The sequence below is a fragment of the Anomaloglossus baeobatrachus genome, chromosome 3 (assembly GCF_048569485.1).
Source record: "Anomaloglossus baeobatrachus isolate aAnoBae1 chromosome 3, aAnoBae1.hap1, whole genome shotgun sequence".
In the NCBI taxonomy this organism is placed as follows: Eukaryota; Metazoa; Chordata; class Amphibia; order Anura; family Aromobatidae; genus Anomaloglossus; species Anomaloglossus baeobatrachus.
Genome location: NC_134355.1, coordinates 454386985 through 454399560, shown reverse-complemented (window position 1 = coordinate 454399560; position 12576 = coordinate 454386985). Strand labels below are relative to the sequence as shown.

Sequence of the window (12576 nt, the reverse complement as noted above, 5' to 3'; positions counted from 1 at the left end):
TAGTAATTAGCTTGGCTTTTTGCTGCTAGAACCGTTCTCGAACGTAACTAGAACTATCGAGCTTTATCAAAAAGCTCGAGTTCTAGTTCAATCTAGAACAGCCTCCAAAATCACTCGAACCGCGAACTGGAGAACCACGAACCACGAACCGCGCTCAACTCTACTTCTTAGGTGTTACGATCAGTGTGTCAAGAGTGGGAGAAGAGGGTTGCATTGGCAATCCAACACAATGGGCAGCACTCTGAATGCATTTTATAAGTGGTCATAAAATTGTAAATAACTAATGAACAAATAAAGTTATGTTAAAATCAAGCACACCATTGTTTTTCTTGTGAAATTCTCAATAAGTTTGATGTGTTACATGATCCTCTTCACATTGGAAAAAATAAAGTTGGGTCCAAAATGGATGACTTCAAAATGGCAGCCATGGTCACCACCCATGTTGAAAAGTTTCCCCCCCTCCCATATACTAATGAGCCACAAACAGGATGCTGATATCACCAACCATTCCCATTTTATTTAGGTGTATTCATATAATATGGTGTAGTAAGGTATATTCACCTTGTATATCTAAGTAACTGGTTCACTAGTTGTGGATCATTAGGGAGCGATCCTCCCAATTTTAATTAGTCTTACCCATAATTCCCATGTTTTCTAATGATCCCTTTTAAATGTGAACTTGATTTTGCTACCATTCAGATCATGATAAATTCGTGTTAGCCGAAACGCGTAATCTCTCATTTTCAATATCTTTTGGGACTGCATTTAATATAATGCCAGGATTCCTAAACTTATTTGAGACTTTCAATAAAAGCTAATTTTTATCCCACACTTAGATGTGATCCTTACCAGGATTTTTTTCTGTTCTATCTATTTCTATTGGAACAGTGGTGTAATAGGACCTCTATGCAAGCAGCAATGCAGTGTGTGAGGGTTTTATCACAGATTATAGATTATATACATTACTGGGGGAAGACCTGAACAGCTGGGCATGCGCAGGTCACAGCTGGGTCTCCTTTTTGTGGGTTATCATGTTGTCAGTAGTGGAAGGCTCTCAGAGCACCAGGCCTACACATCAAACTAACGCACCTCTTGCTGATCAATGTTTAAGAAATGCTGGGTCAGGCCCTGTCCCATGCATCCATTGTGTGCCATTAGTCTAGTTGTAAATTAGGGCAATTAATGCCACTTTAGTAATGTTTGCTCCTTATGTTTTGAATTGTGAAGACTCCAAGTTGTGTCTCCATGTTGTGTGTTCTCTGTAGTGCCAGGGGTTTCAGAGCACCAGGCATACACCTGTCACTCATCCACCTCTTCATTATAAATTCATTTCAAAGCTATAAATGCTGGCCGAGACCCTGTATCATGTATGGCACATGCCTGACTTCTGCGCCACGACGCTATGGGTACTCTGGGGCATTTGATGCCACTTTAATGGTGTCTGTCCTGAATTTTTGGAAATGGACACAGAGTTATCAATTAGAATTTATCTCCAGTGATCTATATGTGTTCGAGGCCTGCACAAATGTACAAATTTTTTGATCTCTGATGAGATACTAAGGAAAGAGATGAGTGGTTTCCAGAGACGAAAAAAGTGTCCAAATAAATTATTAAAACATGTCTTTATTAATTATCTTTAAAATTTATAGAGAAAGCAGCATAAACCAAGATGAAGGTTACCTACTAAAAAGCGTAGTCCCCTCCACCCTGTTTGGCTCATATCCCTATGGTGGTTTTTCTATAATTTTTTAAGCTAATTAATAAAGACATGTTTTAAAACTTTTTTTTCCTCGCTGGAAAACTCTCCTCTCTTTTTTTGGATTACATATGTGGTGGGCTGCTCACCCACCTCCGTGCGGGGAATACGTGATCTAAACTAGGGACTGCACCCTGGACAACTTTGTAAATGGGGAGCTGGCATTTTTTCGTTTTTCCTGATGAGTTATTGGGGCAGAATCACATACTAATCAAGCAGTGCTTATATGCTGAAATGCCTATTTGTGGCAGGCTATAGGACCATAACTTTAGCAATCAGAATTTAGATGCTGAAATTGCAATCACTGGCAGGAACACAGATTTTGCAATCTCTATATAGATGATGAAATTGCCATGTTTTGCCTGAGGCACAAATGTGGCCCTATTTGGATACAGAAATAGCAATTTGGAGCTGGACTACAGATCTTACAGTATTTAAAAGCAGAAATTGTACTTTGGAGCTGGAGCACACATTTGGCCCTATTTAAAGGCGGAACTATCAATTTAAAGCTGGAACACATATTTGGCCCTATTTTGATCCACAAACATCTAATTCTGTGCTCCAGTTCAAACTTTCAAACTTGCTATCACTAGATGATGAAATACCGATTTGTGGCACACAATGTTCCCTACACTGCCCTTCCCTATTCTATACTATCGTTTTCCTATCTATCTCAAATGCCTACGATTAATTCTCTAGCTACGCTAACTGTCTAGCAGCAACACCTTCCCTAAGCTTTAGCAATCACAAAATGGCAACAACGTCGCATGTCTGCATTTCATATGCAGAGCGACATGTGACTTAGGCAGCCAATGACATACTGTAAGCCATTGTGTCTGAACATTGTGGATGTTTTCTGCTCCCTGATTGGCTGAAGGGAACATCCACACATAAATTTAAGAAAAAAAAAATCTGCCACTTCTCTGACCTCTCCCGGCCTCATCCTCTGATCAAAAATGAACCCCCACTCGTCATACAGCACCAGTACGGTAGCCAAAATAATAAATTATTACAAAAGCTGTAAACAGCTACTGATCCAAATCAAACAGTGAAGACATTTGCTCTGATTTCCAAGCCCGAAACAATTCGGCCAAGGATCAAACGATTTTTAAATTTGGTGATCTTTATCGATCAAGATCACTCATGTCTAATGATGTCTAATGATCATAATGATAATCATAATGATGATAATGATCTAATGATCTCTAATAATGATCTCTAATGATGGGTAGCCATTTACTCCCTGAATACAGAAGAATCACATGGCACTCCATTACAATTCAGTAGTCTGGTTCACTGCAGACTTTTCAGCCTGGGAAAACTCCTCAAGGCTGTGTGCCCACATAGCAATTTTTTTTTTGCACAGCAGAGCATGTTTTGACAGGAAAAAAGCTGCTGAAAAAAGCGCACTTTTATCCTTCTTTTCATGCTTTTTTCATGCTTCTTTTTCATGTTTTTTTGAGATAGGGAGAATTCAGATAAAAAAAACCCCCAGAAACAATTGACATGCTGCTTATTTTTTCAGCAACAAAAACTGCAAGGAAAAAGAAGCAACATGTGCACATCAATTCAGGATTCTCATAGGCATTGCTGGGATGCTTTTTCCTTGCTTTATTGATTAAAAGAAGCAAGGAAAAAAGCATGAAAAATGCATGAAAGAAGCAACGTGGGTACATAGCCTTAAAGAGTTTTTCTTGATTTAGAGGAAACATTTGTTTTTACATGAAATGCTAAATGCAAGATTTTATGCAGCATCTTAGAATGCCAATTAAGAATAATTAGAATCCACCCTCAATGCTACCTGATTTACTAAACCCTAAGCCATCGTATTCATTCTTACTTAATGCACTTAGAGGGGGAATGAGGGCAATATTCCCTTACTGAATGTAGAGGGAACAAGTGCTAGTGTCACTTTTGAAGATATATCACACTATTATACACCATTGGCCATGGTTAAAAAGAATATGTCAGCATGTTTCTGCTATGGAAGCTGAGGACAGCATGATGTAGGGGTTAATAAACAAAAAGCAACTTTGCCTTTCTTATCTGTGTGTGTGCTATTGTTTACTTAAACTAATGGCTTTATTACTCTCTGGTTAACATTGCAGAACTAGAAATGCACTGCAGAGTAGTCCCACACATCTCTGAAGTGATTGACACCTCATAGTCAATCTACAATCTCCATTGAGAGCCTGTGTGGGTGGAGGCAGCTCTCCCAGCTCAGCTACATACTTAAACTAAATTTGTTGATTATGTGAGAATGGCTGTATCCAGTAATCTATGTGATACACCGCTAGATTCAGAATCTCCATGCCTGCATTATGTTGCTGTCTGAAAAGGTAGCAAAAACCTGCTGACATGTTCCCACTAATACAATACCTGTTACCTAGTCAAAATAGCTTGATATTTATATTTATGAAATATGTATGAATCTTTTTTTTCTTCTTCAGAAAAATACACTTCTTGGAAATTATCAGTATCTCATGCAAGATTTGGCAATAAACATCACAGTTAGCCTGACTAGTGAGTAAATTTCCATATTTTATCCAGTTATTCCCAGATCTGTGGCTGCCATTTTGTACACACTTTAGTAGCATATTTCTGTCACTTTTTTGTGAGTTTACAAACAATAATTGTCTTTCTTTTTCTAGTGAGTTTAAACCGTCCAGCCCCAAAACTGGCTCCTTACAGACCCTCGGGACAGCTTCTCTCCCCTCCATTATTACTTTCCATTTTCATGCACCTTACTTTTTCTGTGATTGTCCAAACCACAGCTTTCTTTCTGCTTCAGCAGCAGCCATGGTACAATGAAACAGATGTCTTCAGGTAAATTTATTCACTGCAGCCACAACAACTACTTGGTTACTTGGTCAGCCATGTGCAATGAGCTCAATTCATATTTTTGCAAGGTTTTTGTGTGTAATTGAGTGGTATTGTATATGTACAAATGATGCGTTATATATTATAGCATTAACCCTTCTAGGACCAGGGCATTTTTAATTTTCGATTCTCACCTTCACTTTTCTCATCCTCTTTCGTGAGCCAAAACATTTTTTTTTTCGTCCACATTGATGCTTGAGGGCTTGTTCCTTGCAGGATGAGTTGTTGTTCTGAACAGCACCATTTGTTTTACCATATAAAGTACTGAACGATGTGAAAATAAATAAAATGGGATGTAACGGAGAAAAAAAAGTGCAATTTCGCCATTGTTATTTTGGGTTTTGTTTTTATGGCTTTCATTATGACATGTAATCATGATTGCAGTCTGATTATGTCTGATTATGGTGTTACCAAATATGCCACTGTATTAAAGTTCATAGTTAGTGATGAGCGAATACTAAAATATTTGGGTTCGGATTATTCGTACCGAGAACCTACTTCTATTCCAGTATTTATCATGAATAACAAACCTAATGCAAGTCAATATAGAACCTGAGTATTTATCTTGAAGATTTCCCAGAAAAATGCTTGGGTTCCTCATTGACTTACATTAGGTTCATTATTCATGATGAATACTAGAATAGTACTAGGTATTCGGTACAAAAAATCCGAACCTGAATATTTAAAATTCACTCATCACTATTTCTAGTGAAATTCTTGGTCTTTTATGGAGCTCCGCTTATGGCAGATCTTTCCTGTAGTACTAAGGCGGGCTTTACACGTTGCAACATCGGTAACGATGTATCGTCGGGGTCCCGTCGTTAGTGACGCACATCCGGCGCCGTTATCGGCATCGCAGTGTGTAAACCCTAGGAGCAACGATCACCGATCGCAAAAACGTCAAAAATCGTTGATCGGTGACACGTCACTCCTTTTCATAATATCGCTACTGCTGCCGGTACGATGTTGTGCCTCGTTCCTGCAGCACCACACATCGCTGTGTGTGAAGCCGCAGGAACGACAAACATCTCCTTACCTGCGTCCCGCCAGCAATGCGGAAGAAAGAAGGTGGGCGGGATGTTATGTCTCGCTCATCTCCGCCCCTCTGCTTCTATTTGCCGGCCGCTTAGTGACGTCACGGTGATGTCGCTGTGACGCAGAATGCACCTCCCCCTTGAAGGAGGGATTGTTCGGTGGTCACAGCAACGTTCCCGACCAGGTATGTGCGTGTGAAGCTGCCGTAGCAATAATGTTCGCTATGGTAGCAATCACCACAAATCGCATGTGCGACAGGGGCGAGTGCTATCGCGCTCGACATCGCTAGCAATTCCTAGTGATGTCGCAGCGTGTAAAGTCCACCTAAGATTACAGCAATGAGGGTTTTCAGAAAACCCTTGGTTGCTATAGTAATCTATCGATTCCCTGTGATCGCATTGCAGGGGGCCGATGGAAGACAGTGTATGTAAACATCGGTGTGGGTAAATTTAAATCCTGGTGTCAACAACAGTTAAATGGTTACCTGCTCCAACCACAACTCAGCTCCAGCTGCGGCTGTTAGTGACTGATACCTTCTTATTAAAATAGCCAGCAATAGCCGTGTGTCTAGGAAGCTCTGCCCCTATGCCCCCTCCACAAATGTGGACTCCCTTCCCAGAAGGTTCATTCATTCATGTACTAATGCAGGAAAGGGTTAAGGCATTTTCAAAATATATTTCCATATTATGAAGAAAATAAAAAGGACATGGAAAGATTTGCCATAAAAACTATTTATATAGCTAATATATGTGTTTTTGCATGAGCTTACTTTTGCATTGTTCATTTCTTTTAAAGAATGAAAACTGCAAGACCTTTTTAGCTACTTCTCTAGCAAATTTACAGCATGGAGTAGTAACTAACAATATATAGAAATGTGTTTCACTACAAAATTTGGAACAGGCAGTCGCGCTTACACATGGCTTACACATTCAGACCAACAGACGACTGACGCATGACAAATATACAGCAGACAATATAACAAGAATAGGGGAACACAGGAGACACAATAACAATGGTGGACCCTATATCTAGTGAGAGCGGTAGATTGGATACCTCCTATCATCACCTGCAGCTCTCTCTACACTTCTAGCCATGTCCTATACAGCCTCCATGCCTGTCGCTGAGCAGGAACCTAAATCCCTGAGAAAAACCCTATAGTTTCCCTGGCTAGTGCATTGGCTGGTGTAAAATGCTAGCCCTAACGCTTCACTAATATAACACAAGGAAAGGTACAACAAATAGGGGAAAGCAGCAACAAAAAAGGGTAAAGTCTGGCTTCTGGAATACTCTGCAGCTCCTTTCACCAAGGGGGCCAGTATACAAATAGATTTGTATCTTTAGCAAGGATTGCTGGGAAACACCGCTATTTAAACCGGAAGGGCATGGCTACAAAGCAGCTGCAGCTGACACACTCAGCTAGGAACTGCTGGAAATGCTGTTAGCAGCAAAACTGACATTAACCGTTTCAGTACTAAGAGAACCGAAAAAACATTTAAATGTAGAGAGCCAGATGGAGATGAGAGGCTCCAGTCCTAAAGCTGTCACTAGTCTCCAAAAACAGGGAGATAACCATGACCATAGCAATAGCTATTTTAGTACCTATCTTTACTTCTGTCATTAAACGCCGATTTTGGCCCACACATTTCTTTATACTGCACGTCCTTATTTTACACTATTGCTCTCCTATCTATCTCAACTACCTATCATTAAACCTAACTAGCTAAGCTATCAGTTTAGCAGCGCTCGCGGTAGCACCTTCCCTAATGTTTCACATTTATAAAATGGTGCCTCATGTCCGCATTTTATATGCAGATTGACATGTGATTTAGGCAGCCAATGACACAAGCCCTTGTGTATGACACTTGTGCATGTTTGCTGTACCATGATTGGCAGCAGGAACATTCGCAAATAAAGGTAAGGAAAAAGAAAAAAATTGCACCGTGTGCCCCTGGTTTCTTCCACCCCCTTTACTCATTAAACATTTCTCCCCATTCATCATAATGCCAAAATTACGTTTTTTTAATAATATAAAATGCAATATCAAAACATAATAATCAAAATAATAATAATGATAATGATAATTAAAACATCGTATCTACAACAAAATGATATCATTTAAAAATATTGGCTGAAGATACAAAAAATAAGCCATCACTGAGTCCCAGATCCCAAAAAATGAGAACACTATTGGTATCGGAAAATTACAACAATCGCAATTCCTTTTTTGACAATTTTTTTTCCACCACTTAGATAAAAGTAAAACTATACATGTTTGGTGTCTACAAACTCGTGCAGACCTGATGAATCAAATTTGCTGGTCATTTTTACCCTACAGTGAACATTTTAAGCAAACAAAAAAAACACTGCAATAGCACTTTTTTGCAACTTCATTACCCTTAGTATTTTTTCCTGTTTTTCAGTACTATCTGTGGCTTAATAAATGGTGTCATGAAAAGTATAACTCATTGCGCAAAAACAAGCCCAAATATAGCTTTATTGATGGAAAAATAAAAAATTATTGCTCTCGGAAAAAGGGGAGGAGAAAACAAAAACGAAAAATGTGAAATCACCCAGGGGTGAAGCAGTTAATTTTTGAGTGTAATATAGGAAACCGCCTTTGGCAATATTAATAGACTCATATGAGAACACAACAGTATCATAATTGCTGTTATTCTTATCCACAGTGCATGTCTTCCATTAAACCAGAGCACAGTGAATGTTACACTGAGAGAACATGGATACGCAGAAAACTTCTTAACGACCACAATGTTCCCTATAACTGGTTTTCATCTAATTATTGAAGAAATTGTGTTTGCCAAAGGAAGGCCATTCAGGCAGCCTCTATATACTAACTGTAAGTTTAAATATATACAGTATGTTTATTTGTTTTCTTAATTCTTTTTCTTTTAGAAGTTAGCAGCCAAATACCAAAATCTCAATAGTGTGTCTTGAAAAGTAACTAGGGATGATCAAATACCTCAAATATTCGGCTTCGCAAATATTTTCCAAATAGGTCGCCGATATGCGAATATTCGATGCGCAATGTAAAGGGGGCTTTACATGCAACGACATCGCTAACGAGATGTCGTTGGGGTGACGGAATTCATGACACTCAACCGGCTTCGTTAACGACGTCGTTGAGTGTGAAACGTACGAACGACCGCTAACGATCAAAATTACTCCCCTAATCGTTGATCACATTGACACGTCGTTCTAATCCCAAATATCGTTGCTATTGCATGACGCAGGTTGTTCGTCGTTCCTGAGGCAGCACACATCGCTACGTGTGACACCCCAGGAACGAGGAACAACATTGTACCTGCGTCCTCCGGCAACGAGGTGACGTCACTTTCTTTCGGCTGCTCTCCGCCCCTCCGCTTTGATTGGACGGCTGCTGTGTGACGTCGCTGTGACGCTCCACGAACCGCCCCCTTAGAAAGAAGGCGGTTTGCCGGCCACAGCGACGTTGCTAGGCATGTAAGTATGTGTACATAATGTACATAAAAAGGCCTTTTTCTCGGGGGCAGGACAGTTTCCGCAATTGCCCCACAATTCCCACAGTGTGTTTTCACAGCAGTCAGAAATGAGTCATGCACCACACAGGGTCTGGCCCAGCATTTCCTTTTTCTAAAACAAAAGGTAGGTGGATGAGTGACAGGTGTAGGCCTTTTGCTCTGAGACCCCTGCCACTACAGACAAGTAACAGTAGTGCACCCAAAATTTGATTGTTTTAGCAGCAAGGCACTTGTGTTAGTAACATCATCAGTAGTAGCAAATTTTGAGCAAGAACTAAAAAGTACCAATACCTATTTAGCTAGTTCACTTGCAAATTTTGATCAACAACTAAAAAGTACCAATATCTATTTAGCTAGTTCACTGGCAAATTTTGAGCAGGCACTAAAAAGTACCAATACTTAGTTAGATAGTTCACTGGCAAATTTTTCACAGACACTAGCGCAACAGCAGCAGCACCTTCCCTTATCTTTACCATGCACAAAATGGCGCTAATGTGCTGCCCCTGTGCCAGCAGCTGAGCTGCTCTGATCCAGATCCGAAGTGACTCGAGGTCTCCGGACCCGGGGGTCGTGTGGCCACTCAAATGATGGGGGGTATTTACAAGAGATTTATTAGAGTTCGTGACATCACCCCTGGTATGTGGTAATTAGGAGTACCACCACTGCAATTGGGAGTACCCGGGGATGATGGAATGGAGCAGCCAGGTGTTGTGACCCTCTACAGGTAGGGAGGATACCCCGGGACTCGGTGATGGTAGAGGAGTGCCGTTGGATGTAAAGGGCTCACTTGCATACTCACTCAGTCCATTAGCTGACATCGACAACTGGATAAACCAAAGTTCTGGATACCGCTGCTGCTGAGGGGAGCTTAGTCTGGGTCCCGTCTCCAATGGTGCTGCCTGGTGATCCGTGACCTGTCTCCTAGCACTAAGTTTACTTCTCTGTTGGTCCCGGTAGTATGAAACCTGCCGAGTTCCGCTCCCCACTATGGCTAAGTGTGGGAGCTTGCTCTCAGGGTTCACGCTTAGGATTTTCTGGACCTTTTTGGGTGGGAAGTCCTATCCCCCTTGTTGCGCTAGTACCCCGATTTTGGAGTGGGTGGGAATGGCTCTTGAAGACTCTGTTCTCCTCGGGTAAATTATCGGGTTGCCTGAAGCTACTCCCCGACCTAGGGTCCACATACCCCGTTGTGCCTTGGTCCCAGCCCGGTGATGGTGCCGCTGGCTGTCCTCCTCGCCAGATCCTGCTCCTCACCTCCTCTCACTTTCACTTCTCAGACTCGAATCTCTACTTCTGACACTCCTGACCTCCCCTCTGCAACCCCCCAGGTGGGTGACTCTATTCCACTCAAGCCGTCCACTGGTGTGTTTGGTGGGTGTGGTGCAGAGTGTATCTAGGATTTGATTAGCTGATGTAGGCAACACCATATAGTTAGGGACCCTAAACCAAGAAGGAGGTGGATACAGCACGGGAGGCCTGTGATGACCTGGTAGTCCAGGGGCATCATACTAACATCACATATCTACATTTGCAAAAATATGAGGAGCCCCACACTGTTTTTTAAAAAAATATTTATTTAAATCATTTGAAAAACTACTTGGGATTCCCTCCATTTTTGATAACCAGCCAAGGTAAAGCTAACAGCTGAGGGTTGCAGCCTGCCGATGTGGCTTTATCTGCACTGGTTATCTAAAATAGGCTGTTCACCAATCACAGCTATGTCCGTACTCGGCATGGCTGTGATGGCAGCAGAAGTACCCACAGCTTGTTGATTGGCTGTGCTGCAGCCTTCAAATAAACTTTATTAACATACGAGCAGTACTGAAACTCTTAACTTGGACACTGACTTTACGGTTCAGGTTTGCGTATCCCTACTTGGAATCAGCAGGTTCAATTGTATCAAAGATACCTGTATGCATGATAACCCCACAGACTCCGTTGCTGAATCAAATGCATTTTCAAGCATTTTCAGTCTTTGAAATACTGGGAGAATATAGTCTGTTTAGATGAGATTCTAATTGCACTCTTTAGATGCCATAATACACACCATATTTGAAAGCCAAAAAGCACTGCATATCACCCCCAAAAACACCATATCAATAGTGAAATTTGGAACTGGCAACATCATAATGTAGGGCTGTTTTTCACATACGGCACTGGCAAAATTCATATAATTGAAGCAAGGATGAATGAACAAATGTAAAGAATACATTCTTGATAAAAATCTACTGCCATTTAGCAGGATGATGAAGAAGAAATGAGGGTGAACATTTCAGCAAGACAATGATCTCAAACACACAGCCAAGGAAACGCTCAATTGATCACAGAGAAAGAAAAGAAAGCTGATAGAATGGCTCAGCCAATCACATGACCTAAATCCAATAGAAAATTTATGGAAGGAATTATATCTCAGAGTTCATAGAAGGAGCCCCTGGAACATTCAGGATTTGAAGAGTATGTGGAAGAATTGGTTAGGGAGCCCCTTTCTGTCTAGTCCTATACTGTTAACTGTTAGTAGGTGAGTACTTGTGTTGATCAGTCTTCCCTCGGAAAATGATTTAATAGACTGATTTCAAGAATGTGTTACATCTCGAAGAAAGTTCTCTATAACTATCCACCTTCCTAAAGAAATTGATGCTCTGTTTCATTCATTTCCTGAAGTCGTACAAGAGGAATTGGTGGTAGCCTGATCTTTTTCCTTAGCGATTCACAAGACACTCTAACTATAATATCCAGCTTGGATATACAGTACATCGCTAAGTCTTTAATAGAGCCACATCCACACTCCAGAAAATACCAAATCTTGATGGGGTGTTGTGTCCCCACACAACAACATGAGATGAGCATAGTAAATTTGGTTGATTTTGGTGGGGATCTCTGAAATGTTTCAGGAACACATTGGGCTGATTCATCAAAACGTTTTCAACAGAAATCTGTGTAAAAAGCTATGAAAAGTCACAATATTTGTGCCCAACATGAGCTTGCGCAAGAAGTTTACAATATTTCAAGTTTTCACGACAAGTTTGACCAACTCTAACAAAGTGATGTGATCACTGTGGTATAATGGAGCGTGTCAACCCTTGTTTATCAAATTTATGACTAGCAATGGTGTTCACTACACCATAAATCTTACCCCAGGAAATAGAGACCAGGCACTCCTATGTGGTAAAAATATCAATGGTGATTTATTGATGGTATATTGGTAATCTAAAATATAAAGAGAAAACATTTCAGTCTCAAACAGACCTTTATCGGTTTAATAATAATAATAATAATAATAATCTTTATTTCTATAGCGCCAACATATTCCGTAGCGCTTTACAATTCAGGAGGATCATATACAAACAAGTAACAGTTATAGAAATACAATATTTAGAGGGGAAAAAAATA

The 12576-nt window shown here is 40.6% G+C and overlaps 1 protein-coding gene across 1 annotated transcript in view; it reads left to right on the top strand.

Annotated features, from left to right (window-relative positions):
- LOC142297271 (putative cation-transporting ATPase 13A5) overlaps positions 1-12576 on the top strand; it is a gene marked incomplete at its 5' end in the record, with an annotated part of 197502 nt that overhangs the window by 167263 nt on the left and 17663 nt on the right. The window contains 3 exons of the mRNA XM_075341526.1: positions 4207-4279; positions 4408-4582; positions 8356-8525. Of these exons, the coding sequence (XP_075197641.1) occupies positions 4207-4279; positions 4408-4582; positions 8356-8525 (418 nt within the window). The remainder of the gene's footprint in view (positions 1-4206; positions 4280-4407; positions 4583-8355; positions 8526-12576) is intronic.